The sequence below is a fragment of the Caretta caretta genome, chromosome 2 (assembly GCF_965140235.1).
Source record: "Caretta caretta isolate rCarCar2 chromosome 2, rCarCar1.hap1, whole genome shotgun sequence".
NCBI classification, from domain to species: domain Eukaryota; kingdom Metazoa; phylum Chordata; order Testudines; family Cheloniidae; genus Caretta; species Caretta caretta.
The window spans coordinates 115,049,649-115,073,852 of record NC_134207.1 but is presented as its reverse complement, the minus strand read 5'-3'; the positions used below and the strand labels follow the sequence as shown (position 1 = coordinate 115,073,852).

At 44.6% G+C, this 24,204-nt stretch overlaps 1 protein-coding gene across 2 annotated transcripts in view; it reads right to left on the bottom strand.

Annotated features, from left to right (window-relative positions):
* Positions 1 to 24,204, bottom strand: part of ELOVL2 (ELOVL fatty acid elongase 2) — a 97,090-nt gene that overhangs the window by 21,451 nt on the left and 51,435 nt on the right. For both annotated transcript variants that reach the window (XM_048839833.2, XM_075125377.1), the window contains exons 4-5: positions 5,618 to 5,695; positions 4,058 to 4,229 (exon numbers count right to left, since the gene is read on the bottom strand). In XM_048839833.2, the coding sequence (XP_048695790.1) occupies positions 4,058 to 4,229; positions 5,618 to 5,695 (250 nt within the window). The remainder of the gene's footprint in view (positions 1 to 4,057; positions 4,230 to 5,617; positions 5,696 to 24,204) is intronic.

Genomic DNA, 24,204 nt, shown 5'->3' with positions numbered 1-24,204 from the left:
ACTTGGCATTTGCGAGTGGGGAAGTACTGCCTCTTAGGTGGGGTGGTTAGTTTTTCCAGGTTACTGCGTGGGGCTTGAGCATGGTTCTGTTTTGTACTGGTAAGAGGAACGCCCCTATATGTTAAACCTTGTCTTGTTACAGACTCCACCTGGCAGAAAAGTTACAGCAAAGCACTGTGGGTTAAGCGGAGAGGGGATCTCAGCTGGAAGAGTTACGCAGTGAATCTGAATATGGTGAGTGTCCAGCGGAACGGGCTAGACATTCCAGAGAGATGCTTGGGGTGGGGGGCTCAAGGGTTGCAATGTGCCCCGTATGAACCTGTAAAAAGACAGCAGAGCCTGTGAGGCTTAGAGGCAAGTGCTTGTGTTGCATGTGGCCGGTGGAGCTGGGGAGCTGACTTCCAGCAGGCACGGACAAGGCATCCTCACGTGAGGGGCAGGTGGAAGTGAGGTGCCTCAAAACCCGGGGTAGCCCGGGAAGCATCACCATTCTTCTCTGTGTTGCAATTATGCTGCTGTAAAAGTGAACAGAGTGGAGAATCAGGTCCTGTGTGTTAGCCATAGAAGAGAGCACAGAAGCTGGCATGTCCATTGCCTCGCCCATGAGCAGTCCTTGATACCTGTACAAAGCATGTGTAAATCACTGCCAAATCACAATTCTCCACAGGGTCTGTGGGAGCATTTTACACCTACTTCAAACAATCAAAGTGACTGCACTAGGCAGTGGAGATTTGGGTCCTACACTATTAAAAATAAGAACTTAACACATTACTTTAAAAATAGAGATGCTGAATTTTGTATAGGTTGAGATAACTTCTTTTCTGAGGGATGTGGGAACCAACGCTTAAAAACTAAGTTTAAAACATTAATTTTCTTTTCAACTTAGATGACAAGGCTACAGAAAAAATTCACTCAATTTACCCACTAACAAGATCGTACTTGATTTGATGCTAGAAATAATTCTCCACTTTCAACTCTAATCCAGAATGCAGAGAGAGCAGTCTAACTATCACTATTTCCCTTGGGTATGGGAGGAGACAGTGACAATTTCCAGTCAAGATGAACATGATCTGATAATAGCAGATATATTCCACAACATAATTATTATACCTGACTTTTGATGTGCAGTGAGCTAGAGAAGGCCAATTTTCTGTCACAAAGACGTCTGGTTTCACTTGGATAAAATGCACATTACTCTGCATCACTGTGACTTCCTACCAACTATGTAGTCACATTTCAGGTCTTCAAAATAGGACTTTAAAACAAGCCAAATTCATGAATGTAGGGTCTGTGATTCAAAGAGAGGAATGTTTTTAAGAGACCGTGAATGTATTAGGGCATGGCTACACTGGAAACTTCAAAGCGCTGCCACGGGAACGCTCCTGCAGCAGCACTTTGAAGTGCGAGCGCAGTCCTTTTGTTGTTTTGTTGATTGTTCACGCTCCTGAGCCAGCAAGTTAGAGCGCTATAAAATGTAAGTGTAGACAAGCCTTCACATTTACACTGCCAAGTACAGGGTGTACTCTGATACTGATTTCTCATCAGTTTCATAACAGTGTGACTCCATTGCACTTCAGTAGAGTTAATTCTGATTTACTTTTGTATAAGTGAGAGCAGACTTAGTCCCCTTCTCTCCTAACAGTCCAGACCTCATATGAGGTTAAGGCTGAATCCTCTTCCCATAGAAATGGGTGGGAATTTTTGCTACTGACTTCAAGGGGAGCAGGATCAGGCCCTTACCTATTCAAAACAAGGACTTGAGAATGATAGTTCTTGACTTGTCAAAGTTTGGGTGACAAATGCAATTACGATTCCTCAGGAGTGTGTGAAGTTGAAAAGTTAAATAACTTTTTAAAATATTCACAAGAAATAGGAACACTTGAGAGGGAAGCATAAACCTTCACTAAGGTAATAGCAGCTCCTCATCGGCAAACAAACTGGGCTTTGCCTACCCTGGATGGAGTTTGAATATTCTCTTTATTGCTATATAGTGGTTTTGAGTACACTTTTTTTTTCAGTTTGGCCTGCGTACTTCTAAATGTCTTCAAATCAGTTATGCTGGTCACAGATGCTTAGTTACACATTTATAAATGAAAGATCTTGCTAGTGCAAGAAAGCAAAAATTTATAAGCATTTGAACGTTGTGCTATACAGCAGGGGTGAAATTCCCATTGACTTCATTATTTTGCCTTAAGTATCTTATGGGACAGATTCTTCTCTCAATTATACTATTTGAGGGAGATACACTTGCATAAAACTGGTTTGAGGAGAATCGGGTCCTATCTATCAGTCTAGGCACTTTATACTGTGCTCATTACTAGGGCACCGGGTCTGTCACAGATTCTGTGACTTTCCATGACTTCTGCAGGGGCCAGTGTGGCTGAGCTCTGTGCCGCCCAGGCAGCTGGCTCCAGGGCCAGCTACTTGGGCGACCCTGGGAACAGCCTTACCAGCTGCTGCTCAGGAGGCCCTGGGCAGCTGATCCTAGGGACCGCCTGAGCAGTGGTCCCGGGGGCAGCCAGAGCAGCCGCTGCTCGGCAGCCCCTAGCAGTGGTCCTGGGGCAGCCTCTGACAGCTGGTGCCGCTGGCCCCAGCCCCCTGCCCAAGCAGCACCCTCCTGGCCCCCCCAGCAGCGGTCCTGGGGGTGGCCAGAGCAGCCGCTGCTCAGCAGCCCCCGTCAGCTGGTGCCACTGGCCCCAGGGTGCCCCCCCAATCAGTGGACCCCCGCAGAAGTGGCCTCCTAGGGAACCCCCCTAAGCAGTGCCTCCCCAGCAATGCCCCCCCCCCCAAGATTTAGTCACAGGTATTTATAGTATAAGTCACTATAAATACACTGGAGGGCAGGGATAGGATACAGAGGGACCTAGACAAATTGGAGGATTGGGCCAAAAGAAATCTGATGAGGTTCAATAAGGATAAGTGCAGGGTCCTGCACTTAGGACGGAAGAACCCAATGCACAGCTACAGACTAGGGACCGAATGGCTAGGCAGCAGTTCTGCGGAAAAGGACCTAGGGGTGACAGTGGACGAGAAGCTGGATATGAGTCAGCAGTGTGCCCTTGTTGCCAAGAAGGCCAATGGCATTTTGGGATGTATAAGTAGGGGCATAGCGAGCAGATCGAGGGACGTGATCATCCCCCTCTATTCGACATTGGTGAGGCCTCATCTGGAGTACTGTGTCCAGTTTTGGGCCCCACACTACAAGAAGGATGTGGATAAATTGGAGAGAGTCCAGCGAAGGGCAACAAAAATGATTAGGGGTCTGGAACACATGAGTTATGAGGAGAGGCTGAGGGAACTGGGATTGTTTAGTCTGCAGAAGAGAAGAATGAGGGGGGATTTGATAGCTGCTTTCAACTACCTGAGAGGTGGTTCCAGAAAGGATGGTTCTAGACTATTCTCAGTGGTGGAAGAGGACAGGACAAGGAGTAATGGTCTCAAGTTGCAGTGGGGGAGGTTTAGGTTGGATATTAGGAAAAACTTTTTCACTAGGAGGGTGGTGAAACACTGGAATGCGTTGCCTAGGGAGGTGGTGGAATCTCCTTCCTTAGAAGTTTTTAAGGTCAGGCTTGACAAAGCCCTGGCTGGGATGATTTAATTGGGTATGGGTCCTGCTTTTGAGCAGGGGGTTGGACAAGATGAGCTCCTGAGGTCCCTTCCAACCCTGATATTCTATGATTCTATTCTATGATTCACGGACAAGTCACAGGCCATGAATTTTTTTTCTTGCCCTTGACCTGTCCAGGTCTTTTACTAAAAATACCTGTCACTAAATTGTAGCCTTATTCATCACTGTAGTATCTGAGCATGGAACAATAGTTTGGTGGCCTGGTAGTCTGTGATCCTGAGCACTCACAATTCTTTATTATTTCAATGCTCAGCACCTCTAAAAATAAGCCCATATGACTCTATACTCACCTTGACTTTTATAGGGATTTGTGAATAATTCTGCAGATAGCTATTATTACTATTAACGTGATTGACATGCATAGCTGTGTGCAAATTCCCTACATCTACCCCCTTAACATACTGATGAGAAAATGACAGAACCACTTACTTTGTCCACAAGGGATCCAGTTCAGAACACACCACCAGATGTTAAACATAGTGGCATGATGATATACATGAAGGAAAGTAATTTGACTGTTTTTCTTCCTCAGTACAAAGAAAATAGTGTCCATGAATTCAATTACTTTGGAAAAATAATACCACCACAACACCTTGGCCACCTGTATGAGCAAGAGAGAGAAAAATAAAGGTCTGTCCGTAAAGGGCTAAATTCTGCTACCCTTAATCAGTCCTTGCTCTCACAAAATTCCCACTGAAGTCATTTTCCCATTGATGAAAGATGGCAGGATTTGGCCAAAAGTTTCTTATTCCCTAAGTACACTTAGACCTCTAATCCGTTTTGCATGTAATAAAGATTTTTCTGAACAGACGTCAGTTAAAAATACCTTCTGATCTAAACTTCCACAGTCAGGCTTTCTAATTGCTCTTCATCTGTATCAAAAAGTTACAATAGCCTTTTTCTAGGGGGCTTTACAGGCAGATACTGGAGTGGGAAGAATGTGAAGCACAATGAACTAGTGGGATACTTGAACAGCAACCGACTTGGGGACTGTTGCTATTGGAATACTTTTCAAACACGATCTGAAAAAAAAATGACTATTTTAAATGTGTTGTAATGTACAAGTTCTCAAAAGAGTAATTAAAGTAGGCAGTCAGCATAATCCATTATCAAAGCCCCCTGGACACAATGGAGCAGATCCTCCATAGGGAGGTATGCCAATTAAGAATATTTTAGTTTCACAGGACCCTTAAAGCAGGGTATGGCAGTGAGATTCACAGAGTCTATAAAACAAGGGGGAGCAAAAAAATTTTATAGTAGTAGTATCTCCCAGTGAGGAACAGGAAAATCATCATATAGGTGGGAAAATGTGCCTGAGTGACCCTTGCAAGCCAAAATGTGGAAAGTCCTAGAGAAGGAGAAAGGGGGCCAAAATGGAGGAATGGAGTGAGTGTTGGGGTGAAAAGGAAGAGTGATTAATTATATCAGGTGAGAGAGTTCATGGAGAATTTGGAACAGTAGAAGGACAAAACTTTGAATTTTAAGGTGTGTAATAAGAGTCAAGGCTAGAGATGAGCTGAAGATGCAAAATCTGGATCCAAGCATTCCCGGAGTTCAGGTTGGTTCAGGCACTGGTTTGGACCCATAAGAACCCAAATTTGCTTGGACAATTTCACCATAGGTTTTTAATTAAAGGATTTATGTTTTCCATAGAAAACATTTCCATTTTGTATTGGCATCTGTTCTGATAATTAATGATGCAACGCCAGATGAGCCAGAAATGTTGGAAATAAACTTTTGTAAAAGCCTTTCCAGACCAAAAATATACTTCTCACATTGTTCTCTACCCTATAGAGGGGAATGAGGACACATCCAACCTGGATCAGCACATACATATCCCACTGTGTAACAAACAGAAATAAAATTGTTTTAAAAAAATCCTAATGCCTAAAATCTAAATAGGCCAGTGATGCAAGGGAATAGCACCTAAGCCTATAGAGAAATAGACCACAACATCTTTTCGTTACTGAGTTGCTGTTTCTGCCTCACCCGGATATCAGCTTCTCCTGCGCTGGCAAGGTTCTGACACTGTAAGTTATAGCCTCCTTCCCAACTGGAGAGAATAAGCTGGAACAAAACAGACAGAAAATCACTCAACAAAAGTATTCATTCATATTCCTCTGTGCTTCTGCTCAGCATTGCAGTGGAAATGGCACAGAATTTGGGCCACTGCCGATTCATCCCACGAACAGATGCTATTAAAATAGTCTATTTCCATATAGCAGAATAGGGTTCTGTTCTGGAATTAAAAGGTTAGAAGGTGATAATGGAAATACACAATGCAACAAACCCGGCCTCTCTCATTTTGCTGGACGTGAAACTTCAAACCTATCATAGATAGGCTGTCATTTCTAACAGTGCTGCTCAACCTGCAGCTCTTTAGGAAGTCATGTGCATCTTTTGTAGAGATCCTATGTTTTGAGTAGACCTGTTCTATCTGACACACGCAGGGCAGCAGGAGAAGTGCTAAACAGATTATTGGTGCAGCCAATATCTTTCCCTGTTCCTCCAAATAAACTGAAAGTGTATTTGGGCTGGGGAAGGAAGGAGAGAATATATGTTTTCCCATATCATTTATTTACATATATAATCTCCCAGGAGACGAGAGTACATATTGTACTAATGAAGTGGCAAAGAGTCTTAAAGTAATTCCATAGGAGTATCCTGATGCTGCATTAAAGTGTCACGTGAATACGTGATGGGTTAACACCATGCAACGCTACAAAACAAATTCAGCAATGCAAAGGGTATCACTGTGATTATTTTGTGGGTCTCTGGAAGTCCAGGCAGGGGAAAGTAAGCACAGCTCTTCCAGAATCAAAGACCAATGGGGGTGACTAGACAAATCCACTCAGGCTGTAACACCTCCAGGGAGGTACAGCCACCTGTAGAGGCTTGCATGTACTGGTTCAAACTGGATTCTCCGGAGACTATCAAACAAAGGACTTTGGGATAAATAGCCTGAATTTAAACTGATTTAAGGCCTTCTTTCTGTACCAGAAAATGGTCAGAACCACGTGTCAAAAGGAGGGGGTCCAATTCTTGTGGAAGGATTAGAAGGACTGTCACTGACCAGAGCCCTTGTTAGATTTACTGGGGTGATCTCTGTTAAGCTTATTAGCATGCATGTAGCATCTTCTATTCTTACTATGTTTGCTCTGTAAAACTTTCATCTTAAGAATAAATGTACTTGTGTGGTAATTTATAACTGTAGGCAACTGTGCTGTTTATAGCCTCTGAGGAGAAAGCAAAGTGCAAACACACAAACCTGTTTAGGTGGTTTGGCTTTCTGGGGAACTCGCAGTGTTGGCAAGGAACTATGCAGTCTGGAAAAACCTTGCTCAGTGGAGAGAGAGTCTTGGGTCTGAATCCAAGAGAGGTGATGGCTGAGGAGCCAGAAACCTAGAAAGGGTGTCCTTACTGTACTGCAGAGGGGGGATACCGGTGTGGTTGCCCTGACTTGTGACACAGTCTACAAAATCTGGCCCTTGGAAAAGCATCTCTGGTTTTATTTATATATGTATTTGGAGGAGGGGAGGAAGGATGAGAAAAAAACAGTAGCTTGTCTCCTAAAGGATTGTTTTTCTTCTTTCTGAAGAGCGAGCTGAGGTAAAGTCTGCATCTTGATGCATGTTGCCATTTACTGAAGGTCATCTCTGCCTTTGATCAGCTTTAGGTGCTGTTCAGGAACCACCGTTCCTGTACTCTAGTAGGTAGTGCAATGACAAGAACTGCTGAGTACTGTATTGACTTTTGCTGCCACACCTGACCTTGACATGCCCCAGGAGAAACCCTCTACTCAATGATTGCCAGTCTCTCTATTCCCCACCACAGAAGGCTTAAGACAATGTTTCCTACAGTGTGTATACATACAAGTGTATCATACGTATTAAACAGAAATACACATACTGTGCAGCAAACCTACAGTGGTTTCATAGTTTACAAATTAGTTTGCCATTGAAGTTTAAATAGCTATTCTATCTGCAACCCAAAGGTTGTCTGTGGATGAAATCATTGCTATTCCCATTGGACATTCAAGCAACTGTGACTTAATGTCATCTTCAATCAATATGCAAAGAAACAAGATATCTCAACCTTTTAGCTGTACTGTTCCATGATGTTCAGTCAGAACAGATCTTTGTGTGGAGAGTGAGAATGGGTCACTTAACATCCTTCTGTAAAGAGTTGTTAGTTTGTGAAAATGTCCTTTTAAACTGTTTGTTTCATCATAACGCGCCCATTTATGCATGAGAAACGCAAGTGGCTCATTCTGTGTACCTTACAGGGGGTTAAAAAAATACTGGAAAACATAAGGGGAAAAAGAGATGTCTTCATTCTCTGGCAAACCCTTCATTTACATTTCTTGGCTCTGCAGGCCAGTGTTCTGTATGCTACAGTTTATCCCTGAAGCAGAATAGGTGGAGCCCCAAGTTCTTCTACAAGGTACTGTTATTTCCAGTACAGAACTGTAAAAATGCCTAATTGAAGAAAACAAACCTTAGACCTTACACTACATTCACCTTCTATCTGAGAATCTAAGTTCACAACAGCTCCGGAAGGCAGATGATGAAATAGACCAAAAGGGAGATTAGTTCCTTGATTTTCAGAGGTGGCAACGAAAGACATTGGCTTAGGATAGATGGAAATGTCTTTCTTTAGTCGCAGGACCCAACAGCTAAGCAGCTTGCTACTTTTTCCCCAATTAAAGCATTTCTGCTTTAACTCAAGTGATCGCAGCTTGTCCTCCTTAAGCCACAGGTTTCATCCTCATTGTCCGCTGTGTCTGTGGTCACAGTTATGAGGTCACATTTCATTATCCTGAGTCCCTGCAGGTCCCATTGATTTCACCTCTGAAAATCTGTCCACAAATGACTTGTCTATGGTCAGAGGGAAGTCTGTGGCAGAGCATGGAATGGAACTCAAATTGATTGACTTCTGGTCCTTGGCTTAGCCACAAGCAAGCCCATCTTTTCACCTGAAAAAGAGAAAAGTACTCTCTACTGCTTTGGTTCAGGCAAACTGAACTTTTAAATCTCTTAAGGATACTGTCAGCTGTCTTAGTTCACACTTTTAGGATATTTTATTTTAAAGAGAGAGAATCGCTTTCTAAAATTATTATAAAATTTATTGAAATATCTTAATGACTTGTCAGTGAAACCAGAGTGTCCCCTGCTCCACCAACACCTTTTTGAGTTAACTAAAGCCTCCAGCAGAGTTTGCAACCCAGGCAGTGCCACCTTATGCTTTGGCTGTGAAACTCAGAGAGGGGAACTAATCCAGTTGCGTTGTTCAAACTGAGTGAAGTTCAAATGTAAACCAGTGCCATTAATGGTGAAAATTAAATTAGAATTATTTCAGTTTTAATATATCTAAAGCACTGGCAAATAGAATAGGACATATTTTTTTATAAATACATATGAAAAGAAGTCTCATGCTGTCCCTTTAATTTTAAAATGTCAGGTGCCTACAGCCAAAACAAGCCTTAGAGCATCTGTGGTGCTGCAAAGATGGGTGTTAGAGAAGTGGATTTATGAAGTGACAATAATTAAATACTTTTCCAGGTCAGTATTGTGTTTAAAAAAAAAAAGGGGTGGGCGGCGGCGGCGGGAGAGAAGATTTCCCCCGCTCCTTTAGAACAGTCCAAATACCACTGGTTTTGTTTACAATGTGTGCTACAGGTCACTAAAACTGGCAGAATGGGACCATTGCCTAGAATATTCATCTGGAGAACTCTTTGCAAATGCCTGGTGCAGCTGAGGTCACACAACATGCTCTGCCAAAGAGCTTCAGTTCCCATTTCTTGCATTCTACCATGAACCTCCAGGATTTGTGTTCTCTGGCCTGCGTGTACTCACTTCCTCTCCTGTGGAAGAAGACCCCCAGGTCTCAACAGGTTTATTCAACCTGTAGCTTTGCATTTCCCCCTTAAAGTGGAGGGGCTGGCGGCACCATAGAAAAAGCAGGGGCATTTTCAGCACAGCTGTGATTGGGCCACGATCTGTGGGAAAACTAATACCAGTAGAAGACCTTTGACCCACCCTCTACTGCAGCGTTCCTCTCTCCCACCACAGCACTCTGCCCTGGCATGCTGCTACTGGCTGGCTTTCCACCACCTTCCTGATCCCACCCCCTCCTGGATTTTGTGCTAAACAGTACAGGGGGAGTTGCAATACAAAATGGATAGTAAATTAGAGTCCTCTGAACAGAGAATTTACTGCACTGAACGGAGGTTCCCTAACTCACCAATCGTCCCCCCTGCTACGCATCACTTTGACCATGCAGAGCTGAGCTCCCCTGTGGCATTTGGCAGAGGCAATTACTTGGTGCGGGAGGGATGCTAGTGCCTAGTTGCCTTTCTGTCCAGCCTCTCTCAATGCCCTTCCTAACAGTTTCCCATAACTTTGCCTTTCTCTGCAAAGCAGAGGGGAGCATAGGAGCCTGAATGGGTACTTCCGTTTTTTGTATAGGCAAGAAAGTCTTACTAACAAGCTTTCTTAGATCAGCTGATTAGTCATTACCTTGTCATTTCAGACATGCTGGAAGAACCTCAGTTTGTCATCTTGCCATTGACTGGCAACAGATACAGAACTGGAGTAATAGGATCTCATTTGAGCAAAGCATTTTGAATAGGATATTGCTTTACTGACGGTGACATTAGGAGTTCCAGTAAGGAATGTCTTCGGCTGGGTCAAATAAATGCAACCAGCTTTGCTAAAAGCTTCAACCACTAATATTGCTAATGAAAACAAGAAGGAAGGAAGCATTACTATTGCTCATAATAGTAGTTTTTCTCAGCCTCTCCCTCCCCCAGCTCCTAAAATAGTGGGATCTTGCAACTAGAGTCAGAGGGTGGCCAATCAGGATCCCGTTGCAAGATTTGGCCCGAAGATAAAGCTGCAAAGGGACGAAAGCTCCTACTGCTGCTTACATTCTTTCCCCACTTAGTTCTTCTGCTGCTTCTCCCAGTTGCTCTGTGCCAGACTCTGTGCAGTTTTTTCATCAGCAGATCTTTTTGTTATAATTATGCCACTTTGGTAATGCCTGTGTAGCCAACTCTTGTGACTTTTTTATCATGAATCCTGCATTATTTGAGGTTTACTTAAATCCCCGCCTCCTGGAGACAAGTGAGAATGTGACAGTCTCAGCTTTTGTCAAATAAAAAAAAAGTAAAAGTAAATTTCTAGCCTTGTTGATGGTAGAGAAAATCTTGCAAATGTGACTCTAGTGGCTCAGAAACCACTAGGGAAAGACAAAGAACCCAAGAGTTAATTTAAAAAAAAACCTCATGATTGTTTGGGACCTAACTCATGATTTTTGAACTTTTGGCACTGATACTGTGAATCCCCACAGTTCCTAGAGGGCAAAGGGAAAGAGGGCCCTATTTCTTACTGGGCTCAGATTCAAAACCCCTCTAATATTCTGTACTATGCAGTAAGATTGTCATTCTTCATGTTCTCAGGGGCTTTTATTTGCTCTTACTGTTCCTTCTTGCAGAATTCACCATATTATCAGTTTTCTAGATTAGTGGTTCTCAACCAGAGGTATGTGTACCCCAGGGGGTATGTAGAGGCCTTCCGGGGCTACATTAACTCATCTTGATATTTGCCTAGTGTTACAGCAGGCTACATAAAAGGCACTAGCAAAGTCAGTACAAACTAAAATGTCATACAGACAAAATGAGAAAGGAAGCAATATTTCAGTAATAGTGTGCTGTGACACTTTTTTGTATTTTTGTCTGATTTTGTAAGCAAGTAGTTTTTAAGTGACGTGAAACTTGGTATGCAAAACAAATCAGACTCCTGAAAGGGGCACAGTAGTCTGGAAAGGTTGAGAACCCCTGTTCTAGATCATATCATATGCTCTTGTCTCTCCAGCTGTTTGGTTCTGGCCTAAAGTTTCAACATAGCATCACCAAGCAATCTTCCCACCCCCAAGTCCAATTTCAGCTGCACTGTCCATGTCACCTAGGTCAGCCTTTTTTAATAGCCAGCAGCTTGGAGTGAAAATTGGTTGTGAGTGCCTTAATCTCTGTTAAAAACTTTGTCATTTTAGCTTTGGTAGCAGTGATGATCTCTTCATTCTGCTTTTAGGTTGCCTGCCTGCCATCTTGTCTCCTTCAGGGAATGGACAAGAAGCCTCCTCAGCTATGGACTGTCATTCTGCTTTGTGACATAGTTTTTAAGACTGGGACTCCTTTTGGGGAGTACCTAATGGATCCTTTCTGGATATTTTAAAAGTTTGTATGGCATGTATGGTGGGTGAGGGGGATGTGGGCTGAATCTGCAGCTGCCCACGCAGAGTAGGGGGTTCAATTAACCCTCCCACCCAGGGTTATATTTATTTGACTTATCTTATGTGCCTCGGTATCCTCCTATGTGATGTGCCCAATGTTACAAAGTGAGTCAGCAGCAGACCAGGTGTCCTCACTCCACCACTAGACCTAATCCTTTCCTTCCTGTGTAGCTGAGGCCACACATTAATAGTACTCCTGCCTGTTTAAAAAGAGTAATTGTGTTGTTACAGTTTGAAGTTAGGTCTGTCAGTACAGGCTCACTGTTGAGGCAGGTCAAGCCATGCTGGAGACTGATGCTGAAATTTCTCCACTGGCTGAATGCTAGAATAAGCAACAAAGTAACTACTGGAGTTTAATACATCATCGGATCCCCCTTGATGGGATTACAGCCACATAATCACAACTTTCTTGTGCATTATCCTCTAATACTAGATTAGAAGAGAGAGAATCACATGTTAATTACTGAACTACAATACTTGTGATTTTTATATGGACTTTAACACTGGATTTCTGGACCGAAACAGTTGCTTTTAGCTGTGAAAGTAAGAAGTGGAACACCTTGCAAGCCTCCCATGTGTGGCTTCGTAAGCACATGTCCAACAGCCATAGATTCATAGATATTAAGGTCAGAAGGGACCATTATGATCATCTAGTCTGACCTCCTGCACAATCCAGGCCACAGAATCTCACCCACCCACTCCTGCGATAAACCTCTCACCTATGTCTGAGCTACTGAAGTCCTCAAATCATGGTTTAAAGACAGGTTGCTTCCCCTGGCCCAGAACATAAGGAGAGGAGAGAGGCATTGCATCCAAGCACAATAATTACTGGGCCTCCCATCAGATGGATTCCCCATTGACTACTGACTCCAGATTCCATCTCCAGCACAAGTTTTCTTGTTTTCCTTACTACAGCCCCTCTAAAAGCCCGGGCTCCTGCAGCATGTTCTCAGCTGTGATTATGAGCTAGGACAGATGTTGGATTTGGCATTTACACTGGGGACAAAAGGACATCTCAGTTTAATTTAAGATTACTTTAGCACCATTCGGCTTCCTCTGAAAAGGAGCATTATGCATATTTATATATATATTTTACTTTTTAAAAAAAGTCATTAGGAAACCCATGGGGGGGGAAGAGTACTGGGGAAAGTGAACAGGGATAGAGAGAAAAAAGGTTGAGCAGGAGAGGGATAGGAAGAAACAAAAAGCGGAGGAGAAAAGGGAAGGGAGTCTGGGAAGAAGGGGGTGAGAAAAGAAAGTAAAAGGTGATGGGGAGGGGGAAAGAGAAGCAGATAGAACAAAGGAAAGAGAAGAATAAGAAAATAAAGAAGCAGGGAGACAAGAAACCCTCCCTGCCCAAAGCAGCAGCTCATGTCAGTTATCAACAGGAAGTGCTGCTGCCAGCTAGTCTGATCCAAATGACGGGATCCTGCGTGTGAGGAGAGTCAGGACTCTAATGAATATAACTGTCATTCTTCATTGAGGCAAGAGGACACTGTCACTTTCCCTGGAGTGCTAGCTCCCCCAGGCTGAGCTAGCTGGTGTCACCACGCGGTCTCTAATTCCAGGTCTGGATTAAGCAGTCACAGAAGAGTGCTGTCTATTGTGACAAAGTTCCTGCTCTACCTTGGTGGGTCTTGCGCTTACTGGCGGATTTGCTCGCCTTGGAGCTTCACGGCAGCCCTCAGCTTGGCCGTTTTTCTGAATTCACAGTCCAGGTCGACTCCTCCTGTGTCTGACCAGGAGTTGGGAGGTTTGGGGGGAAGCCGGGCCTGCCCTCTACTCCAGGTTTGAGCCCAGGGCCCTGTGGAATGCAGCTGTCTAGAGTGCCTCCTGGAACAGCTGTGTGACAGCTACAACTCCCTGGTCTACTTCCCCATGGCCTCCTCCCAACACCTTCTTTATCCTCACCATAGGACCTTCCTCCTGGTATCTGACAATGCTTGTACACCTCAGTCCTCCAACAGTCCGCATTCTCACTCTCAGCTCCTAGTGCCTCTTGCTCCCAGCTCCTCACACGCACACCACAAATGGAATGAGCTCCTTTTTAAAACCCAGGTGCCCTGATTAGCCTTCCTTAATTGATTCTAGCAGCTTCTTGATTGGCTGCAGGTGTTCTAATTAGCCTGTCTTAATTGTCTCCAGAAGGTTCCTGCAGCATGGAACCTTCCCTGTTACCTTACCCAAGGAAAAGGACCTACTTAGCCTGGGGCTAATATATTGTTACTCTCCTATACCCATCTGGCCCAACCCTGTCACATATATCCCCGCTCTGCTCAACACTACGGGGTTGGGCAACTTGGGACATCGGGCAGTGTACTCGTGACAAGCCATCTGCATTGCCATGGTGGCTTCCAGCCCAGTGTTGTATGGTGAATTGGAAAGGTTGTAGGGACAGGAACCATCTGGTCACTCTTGCGTTCTTCTCTTTATTTCGCTGCATCCACAGGAGGGGTGCATGGTCGGTCACAAGGGTAAACTGTCGTCCCGGAAGGTAATAACATAGTGTTTCCATGGCCCATTTCACAGCTAGACGATCTCTTTCAACCACGGCATACTTCTGCTCTCTCTGGAGGAGTTTCCTGCTGAGGTAGAGGACTGGGTGTTCTTCATCTCCAACCATCTGCGATAGGACCACTCCCAATCCTACTTCAGTTGCATCTGTTTGTAAAATGAATTCTTTGTTGAAGTCTGGGGCTATAAGCACGGGGTTACTGCAGAGGGCTGTCTGTAGATCCATGAATGCTTTCTCTGCGGCATCTGTCCACTTCACCATGTCTGGACCCTGGGCTTTTTTCAGGTCTGTCAGGGGACTTGCTCTGGTAGCAAAATGGGGAATAAATCATCGGTAGTACCCCACCACACCCAGGAATGCCCAGACTTGCTTTTTCCGATTTGGCCAAGGCCAATTTTGGATAGCCTCTAGTTTATTTAGTTGGGGCTTGACCATGCCCCTTCCTACAATGTAGCCAAGGTATTTAGCCTCGACTAGCCCTATAGCACACTTGGCTGGGTTGGCTGTGAGGCCAGCCTGTCTTAGCATGTCCAGAACCGCTTCCACCTTTCCTAAGTGGGTTTCCCAGTCGGGGGTGTGAATAATCATATCATCCAGGTATGCCGCTGCATAACTGGTATGGGGCCGAAGGAGCTTGTCCATGAGACGCTGGAAGGTGACAGGTGCCCCATGCAGTCCAAAAGGAAGAACAGTGTATTGAAACAGACCCTTTGGTGCAGAGAATGCCATCTTTTCTTTTGCATCTGTCAAGGTTCCTCCCCCACTCTGAACTCTAGGGTACAGATGTGGGGACCTGCATGAAAAACCTCCTAAGCTTATCTTTACCAGCTTAGGTCAAAACTTCCCCAAGGTACAAAATATTCCACCCGTCGTCCTTGGATTGGCCGCTACCACCACCAAACTAATACTGGTTACTGGGGAAGAGCTGTTTGGACGCGTCTTTCCCCCCAAAATACTTCCCAAAACCTTGCACCCCACTTCCTGGACAAGGTTTGGTAAAAAGCCTCACCAATTTGCCTAGGGTGACTACAGACCCAGACCCTTGGATCTTAAGAACAATGAACAATCCTCCCAACACTTGCACCCCCCCTTTCCTGGGAAATGTTGGATAAAAAGCCTCACCAATTTGCATAGGTGACCACAGACCCAAACCCTTGGATCTGAGAACAATGAAAAAGCATTCAGTTTTCTTAGAAAAAGACTTTTAATAAAAATAGAAGTAAATAGAAATAAAGAAATCCCCTTGTAAAATCAGGATGGTAGATACCTTACAGGGTAATTAGATTCAAAACCTAGAGAACCCCTCCAGGCAAAAGCTTAAGTTACAAAAAAGATACACAGACAGAAATAGTTATTCTATTCAGCACAGTTCTTTTCTCAGCCATTTAAAGAAATCATAATCTAACACGTACCTAGCTAGATTACTTACTAAAAGTTCTAAGACTCCATTCCTGGTCTATCCCCGGCAAAGACAGAATATAGACAGACCCACAGACCCTTTGTTTCTCTCCCTCCTCACAGCTTTTGAAAGTATCTTGTCTCCTCATTGGTCATTTTGGTCAGGTGCCAGCAAGGTTACCTTTAGCTTCTTAACCCTTTACAGGTGAGAGGAGCTTTCCCCTGGCCAGGAGGGATTTCAAAGGGGTTTACCCTTCCCTTTATATTTATGACAGCATCTTTGGCAAGGGGAATCTGCCAGTATCCCTTTTGTTAAATCAAGGGTGGTCAAAAATCGGGCATTGCCCAGGCGGTCAACTAACCCATCGATATGGGGTATGCATCAAATTTGGATATCTCATTCAGCCGGCGAAAGCCATTACAAAACCTAGTGGTGCCATCGGGTTTGGGCACCAACACAATCAGGCTTGACCACTGACTGTGGGACTCTTTGATGACTCCCAGCTCCCACATCCTTTTTACCTCTGCTTTGATCTCCTCCCTTTTTGCTGCTGGGACCCACTACGGCCTTAAAGTTACCTTTGCCCCAGGGTCTGTGATAACGTGGTGATATGCTTCAGTGGTTTGGTTGAAAACACGTCCTGGTATCGGTTGATCATCTCAGTTACCTCCTTCTTCTGGTTTGGTGTCAGATCAGTGGATATCCTGATCTGCTCCTACATATAATTTCCCTGGATCGGGGTCTCTTGGGCTACACACACCTCTCGTTGGTGCCAAGGCTTTAAGAGGTTAATGTGATAAATTTGTTCTTGTTTCTGGCGTCCTGGCTGCCGCACCTTGTAGGTTACTTCCCCCACGGGTTCAACCACCTCATAGGGCCCCTGCCATTGGGCCAAAAGCTTGTTTTCTGCCGTGGGTACCAACACCATCACCCGATCCCCTGGTTGGAACTGTCAGACTTTTGCCTGGCGATTGTAATGGGTTCGCTGGGCCTCCTGCGCCTTTTCCAAATGTTCCCGTACAATAGGGGTGACCCGAGCTATCCGTTCTCGCATCTGCAACACATGGTCAATTATATTTCTCCCCTCATTGGGTTCCTCTTCCCAGATTTCTTTTGCAATATCCAGGCATGGCGTCCGTATAATAATTCAAAGGGGAAAAACCCAGTTGAGGCCTGAGGTACCTCCCGGATTGCAGACATAAGGTAGGGTAGTAGGGTGTCCCAATCCTTCTCGTCTCGACTTACCACTTTCCTTATCCTTGCCTTGAGGGTTCGATTAAAACTTTCTACCAGCCCATCGGTCTCCGGATGATAGACTGAAGTTCTCAGGGTATGTATATGGAGCAGCGTGTGGAGCAGGTCCTTATTAGCTTCAACATAAATGGGGTACCTTGGTCTGTTAATATTTCCTTTGGTAGCCCCACTCGGGCAAAGATCCCCACCAACTCTTTAGCTATCATTTTAGAGGCTGTGTTCCGCAGGACGACGGCTTTTGGGTAGCGAGTAGCATAATCCAGAATGACAGGTATATATTGGTGGCCCCGGGCTGTCTTCTCCAGGGGTCCCACTAGATCCATGGCTATTTGCTCGAAGGGGACCTCTATGATGGGATGGGACTGTGCAGCTGACACTCCGGGCAGGACGCATAGTACCTCTGCACTTCTTCAGGTACTCCAGGCCAGAAGAATCATCGCAGAACCTGTGCCAGGGTCTTCTCTACCCCCAAATGCCCCCCAAAAAGATGACTATGGGCCAGACTTAGTACAGCATTGTGGTGTTTTTGAGGTACTAGGATCTGCTGTACCTTCTGCCCCTGTACTGGTGCAACCCGGTATAAGAGATTCTTCTTCATTATGAAGTAGGGTCCTGGTCCCTGGGTTTTCCCTTCCACGGGGACCCCATCTATTTTGGTCACCTCCTTCCTAATGTTGTCGTACCTTGGGTCTTCTGCCTAGTCCCGTCCAAAATTTCCTCTCCTGGGGCTAATCTGCCCAAGATCTAGGGGGCCAGTCTCTGTTGCCTCTACTGGTTCGGCGGCGTTAAGGTGTGGGTCCGACTCAGGTGCTTCTCCCTCCTGGGTGGCCTCTTTTTCAGCTGCTCGGGTCCACCTACCTACGAGAGCAACCCTCTGGCTTTGGGCAAGTATTCGGGTTCCCAAGGCCTTAGCTGCCCTTCTTTCCCTTTTCGTCTTTCTACGCTGTCTGGGAGTGAAGAACAAATTTGGGGATAGTTCAGAGAAGGTTTGGGGTTGACAGTCTACTGTGGATGCCTCACTACTTTCAGGGCTTCCCCCTTTCTCCAATTCCCCTACCGGGAGTAAGTCTCCAAATCCTGGGAAGTCTCTCCCTATGAGCACCGGGTATGGGAGTTTAGGGACTACACCTGCTGCTACCTCAGTAGTGTTCCCCTGAATCTCGATTTTTACTGGGATGGTGGGGTAATAACCAACTGTCCCATGGATGCATGTTATCCCCGTACGCTTAGCCCACAGCAGCTGACTACGCTTCATGAGCTTCCCCAAAACAAGCGTGATAGCACTCCTCGAATCAACTAGTGCTGTGGTCTCCATCCCATTTAGCTTCACTGGTCTAGTGTACATATGTGGGGTTAGTGAGACCCCCACAAGGTGGATTAGGGAGCATGGGTCTGCCCAGTTCCCCAGGTTACACTGCATAGGCTCCTCTGCATTGGGACACTGTGCAGCTATGTGTCCCCACTCCCTGAAGGCATAACACCTGTATGGAGCTCTAGGCATTCCCCGGTCTCTTGGTTTGGGTAGTCTAACATCACGATCCTCTTCCCCCTCAGTGCTCCGACTCTTTGTGGCTACTGGTGGGCCTTCAGCCCCTCTCTCTTTCCACCTGGGCTCTCCTGGTGGCCCAGTCACCCGAGCTCTAGGGCTTGGTGCTGTTAGTTTAACTCAAGGTGCTTCTTCCTTAACTGGTCGGGTCAGCTCCCTCACTGTCCTTCGCCTTTCTACCAGCACGACAATCTTGTCGTAAGTGAAGGGTTCGTTCTGGCTTACCCAGGCACGAAGGTCTGGCGGTAGTCCTCATGTACTGGTCGATGACCAGAACCTCTAGTATTTCCTCTGGACTCTGGGATTCAGTTCGTAACCACTTTTGTGCGAGATGGATGAGGTCATATAATTGGGACGGCGAGGTTTTGTTTTCCTGGTACCTCCACTCATGATATCACTGGGCCCGCACTGTGGTCGTTACCCCAGATCTGGCCAGGATCTCTGCTTTCAGCTGGGGGTAGTATGCCGCAGCCTCTTCAGGCAAATCATAGCAGGCCTTTTGGGCCTCCCCACACAGGAATAGAGCGAGGATGCCAGACCACTGTTCTCGGGGCCAAGCCTCCCGCAGGGCTGTCCTCTCAAAGGCCAGGAGGTATACCTCTACATCATCCTCCTGCATCATTTTCTGCAGCCAATTGCTGGCCCGCATGATCTGCGTCCCATCATGGCCGTGGTTCAGCTCTGTAAGGGCCTTAATTGTCTCCAGAAGGTTCCTGATTGTTCTGGAACCTTCCCTGTTACCTTACCCAAGGAAAAGGACCTACTTAGCCTGGGGCTAATATATCTGCCTTCTGTTACTCTCCTATAGCCATCTGGCCCGACCCTGTCACACTATACAATTGGATCTAGCAGGTAAGGTCTGAATTATCTCAGTAGGAGTACACAGGGTCTCCAGGAGGTTCATACTTAGGTTGCTAGCCAGGGCTAAAGCTTGTGGTGCTGCATCATGTTACCATGCTAGCTAGATTAAAGCTAGCAGGGGTATGCCTACCCATACTATAGCCACACTGTATGCAGACATACTATAAGGTAGAAAAGTGACAGCTGGCACATGCTGGCTCTTTGGTGAGGAAATATCTGTTTTTCTTGTCTTCTGAACAGTGGTTTCTCATATTGGTTGTGAATACATTTAAAAAAAAAACACTTTTTTTTGTGTGGTTCCTGAACAAAGAGAGAGCTCAGATGGTGTAGCCATCAGCTGATCAAAAACTACATATCTCATTTTGAACTATTTTTCCTGTATTGTTCAACATTAATCAACACTCTTGTGAGCAGTGCCTGTATACAGGGGCTTGAGACTGACTGCGCATGGAGACTGAATTACCTTCCAACCCTGAGACATAGCATCATCAGGATGAGGTTGAGACCTGCTGGTGGGGCATGGAGGGAAGCTTGCATTTTACTAATAAGCCTCTTCAGTAGATAAACAGGGAAAAGACCTTTAATCCCTCTTTTGTGATTAAGTAATTCATGAACAAAAAATGTATTTTATGGTCTTGGATATGCTTTGTGGGTGCAAAATTTACTTGTACAACACCTGCAGACTTGTGTAATAAAATCCCTGCATGTCTAGATGAAAATTTACCCTATGCTATCCATGGAAGTGTGTCTATGTAGGTTGCCTATTTTTAGACGAGTCTCAAAGAATCACACTATAATCCAAGGTTTTACATAGGCAGCTGAGAAGTAGTGCAGTCAGGACTTAAAGATTGCTGCTCATGTGTCCTGAAGACCTCAAATACTCTATTGTCAGGAGAGCTGTAAACTGTCTAGGGAGGCAACATTGTGGATCAGCCTCGGACTGGGGGACACGGATTCCTGAGTTCTAATCCCAGCACTGTCACTCACTGACTGTCTGGCCTTGACAAGTCACATAACCCTGCTGTACCTCAGTTTCCCCCCATTTAAAATGGGTTAATATTGCCTTAACTAAAACGGGGGGTGGAATGAGGATTAGTTAGCTGATATTTGCAAGTAACCTTGAAGATGTAAAGTGCTTATATGAATGTTTACATCTTCATGGTTATAGGAGCTATTCAGAGTAGCAGATCTTACATGCAACTCTCTGGTACTGGTAAAGTAATAGCAATTCTGCATTTGAAAAGCTAATTGTATTTGATTTAATATCAAATCTGTCCTTGGATACCTGATATAATTCCCACTGAAATCCATAAGAGCTGGTCTGTAAATCTGAGCATTGCCTTATTGAGGAAAGGGGTAAATATCATGCTCTACCTAAAATATGGAGCTCAAAAGGTCAGTAGAAAAGACACAACCCATTTAATTTATTTCACATGGAACTGCGAGAGAGAGAGAGAAATAAGGACGGCATGTTCAGCTAGAACAACGGCTACTGAAAACAGCAAAGTCAGCCTCTGAGATCTCCTGACTCAGCTCAAGAAAGAACAGCCCCTGAGAAAGGAACCGTAACCATGCAGGGTTCTCATCCCGATAGAAACATTCGCATGTCGTTGTTTTGTGCTGTGTCCTCAGTGACCTTTCACTCACTATGGGAAATGATTTTAAATGCAGAATTTTGATTTTTTTTCCAAATTACAAAAGATTGCTCGATTGGCTTTCTCCAGGTTCCCTCCTCCCTTTCCTGCTGCTTCTCCTCTTACAAGACTGAATAAGGCCTTTCTGCATTAATTAAATGAGAAATTAGCAGCAGCTATGCTTAGCACACCTAGTAAGCTTTCAGTTTATGTGAGCCCTGGACTCAGGCACAACTGAGATACAGATCTCTCTTGGCCAGGTGTTATTACCCACTTCACTACTCCCCACCTATGTGTTAATCTGTCCTGTATCATTTAATGGAAAAGGGCAACTTTTCATAGGGTTTTTTTAAACCATCCTGTAGAACTTAATAAAGACATCTAGACCTTTGCTATAGAATTCTATAGGATGCTTGGGGGTTAAAACCGTCAAATACTCACAACTTCAATTAAAGACAATAGCAGCTGTAGCTGCTCAGCACTTCTGACAATCAGACCCCTATTGGATATTAGCTTCCTCCAAATTCTATAGGACTGTCAATAACTTTTGTACAACCCCATTAATTTTATCTCTTAAATTATATAGGACTCTTCCATAAGGCTCTGATCTTCTTCTAAAGTTCCAAGTACTATCAACTCCCACTTCAGTCAGTAGTGCTCAGCAGCTTGCAAGATTGGGTCCTCGCACAAAGAATTGCAGCCATGTAATGCATACTGGAATTTTCCTTTTTGTGACAATGGCACCTCCATTTCCCTTTCCTCAGACCACTCTAGAGTCCATGAAAGCTGCTTTGGTCACCTGCTGTGGGGAAGGGATGGCCTCTCATTACTAATAAAAGAAAAGGAGTACTTGTGGCACCTTAGAGACTAACCAATTTATTTTATTTAAACTTGGAGAGTGGTCAGTTTGGATGAGCTATTACCAGCAGGAGAGTGAGTTTGTGTGTGTATGGGGGTGGGGGGATGTGAGAAAACCTGGATTTGTGCAGGAAATAGCCTGACTTGATTATGTAAAGAGTTGTCACTTTGGATGGGCTAGCACCAGCAGGAGAGTGAATTTGTGTGGGGGGGTGGAGGGTGAGAAAACCTGGATTTGTGCTGGAAATGGCCCACCTGATGATCACTTTAGATAAGCTATTACCAGCAGGACAGTGGGGTGGGAGGAGGTATTGTTTCATATTCTCTGTGTGTATATAAAGTCTGCTGCAGTTTCCATGGTATGCATCCGATGAAGTGAGCTGTAGCTCACGAAAGCTCATGCTCAAATAAATTGGTTAGTCTCTAAGGTGCCACAAGTACTCCTTTTCTTTTTGCGAATACAGACTAACACGGCTGTTACTCTGAAACCTGTCAATTTATTTGAGCATAAGCTTTTGTGAGCTACAGCTCACTTCATCGGATGCATAAAGTGGAAAATGCAGTGAGGATGTTTTATACACACAGATCATGAAAAAATGGGTGTTTATCACTTCAAAAGGTTTTCTCTCCCCCCACCCCACTCTTTAGCTTATCTAAAGCAATCACTCTCCTTACAATGTGTATGATAAACACCCATTTTTCATGATCTGTGTGTATAAAACATCCTCACTGCATTTTCCACTTTATGCATCCGATGAAGTGAGCTGTAGCTCACGAAAGCTTATGCTCAAATAAATTGGTTAGTCTCTAAGGTGCCACAAGTCCTCCTCTTCTTTTTGCGAATACAGACTAACACGGCTGTTACTCCGAAACCTACTAATAAAAGGTTTCACCTATTTCAGGCTCAGTGCACTTCCACAGAAATCCGAATTCTGATCTCTAGAACTGTGCTTTCACTAAAGTGCCAGGAGAGCTTGCATGGGATCTTTTATACACTAAAACCTCACAGATTTGCCCTCTTCTTAACTTGCTGTATTAAAAATGCTGTCCCCTGCCCTGCTGCTCAGCAAAGATTTAACAGGCTAGGTGGAGTAGAGGCCTCTTTATTCTTGCAAAATTTACTACAGCACGTTTTGAAGCAAATAATTAAAATTTCAGCTACCAAAATAAATGAACAAAATATATTTTGTGATGCAGTGTCCCTTTTTTGTTTTTATTTATCTTGTTCACTATTGTGCCAAATTCAAATATTTTAATGGGTTTTCTGCTCATTAGTACCAATTTGTGAGGTGTCATCGTAATTCCAAAGTTTGCTTGCAAAGACCAACACAATCCAACTAATAAGGCTTATGACTTGACTGCAATATCGTGATTGTTCTGTCTCTGCTCTGCCTCTATTGGGTAAAGTAATTGAAAAAGTGGTTAGGAGGCAACTCCTGGTGCTATTGGGAATCCTCAGTTTGTCTTTATACCTGTCAATCTGGGTTCAAGCTTGTCTGTAATACTGAACCTGCTGGTTGATGACCTCCTTCTAGAGAGGGTGCTCATAGTGCTGCTTTTAGCTATACTGGCAACCTTTTATCTTGACTTAATTGTGAAAATTGACAAGATGTGATAGGCTTGCTCAGGTGTGTTTTTGTTCTTTCCTCTCAGATAGATCCCAAGAGGCTCTGTTAGCTGTTACTCTGAGGACAGGGTTCTCATGCATGGTGGTCTAGTCTATTACCTCCCCTCACTTAAAATTCACATGCCTCACTGGTGCAGGTGAACTAATAAGTGTATGAAGCCACAGGGTAGATAGGCAGCCTGAGCTGCAATGGCAGCCATATATTGATGACACACCTCTCTGCTCTACACGTCGTCTTGATTTGACCCAGGTGGTGCAGTGTCTCGGTTTTCTCAGTGCCTGAACAAGATAGGATGTGGATAAGAGCCTGCTGGGTGAGGTTTAATCTAAACAGGAGAGAGATGGCACTGACTGCTGAAGGAAACAACTCAAGAACTTGATAGATTTCATGGCTGCTCCCATTATTAAGGAAATGTAGCTTCCAATTGTTAAAGTCACAGTTCAGGATTCTGTTTTGAGCTTCCAGGCTACTGGAGTACCAAATGTTGTCTGTAGTCAAAAGTGTCTTTGTTACTGTCTTTATGTAGCATGAGAGTTGTAACAGTTTCTTTCTGATGTGAATTTTGCTGGAGTTATCTATGTCCAGTGCA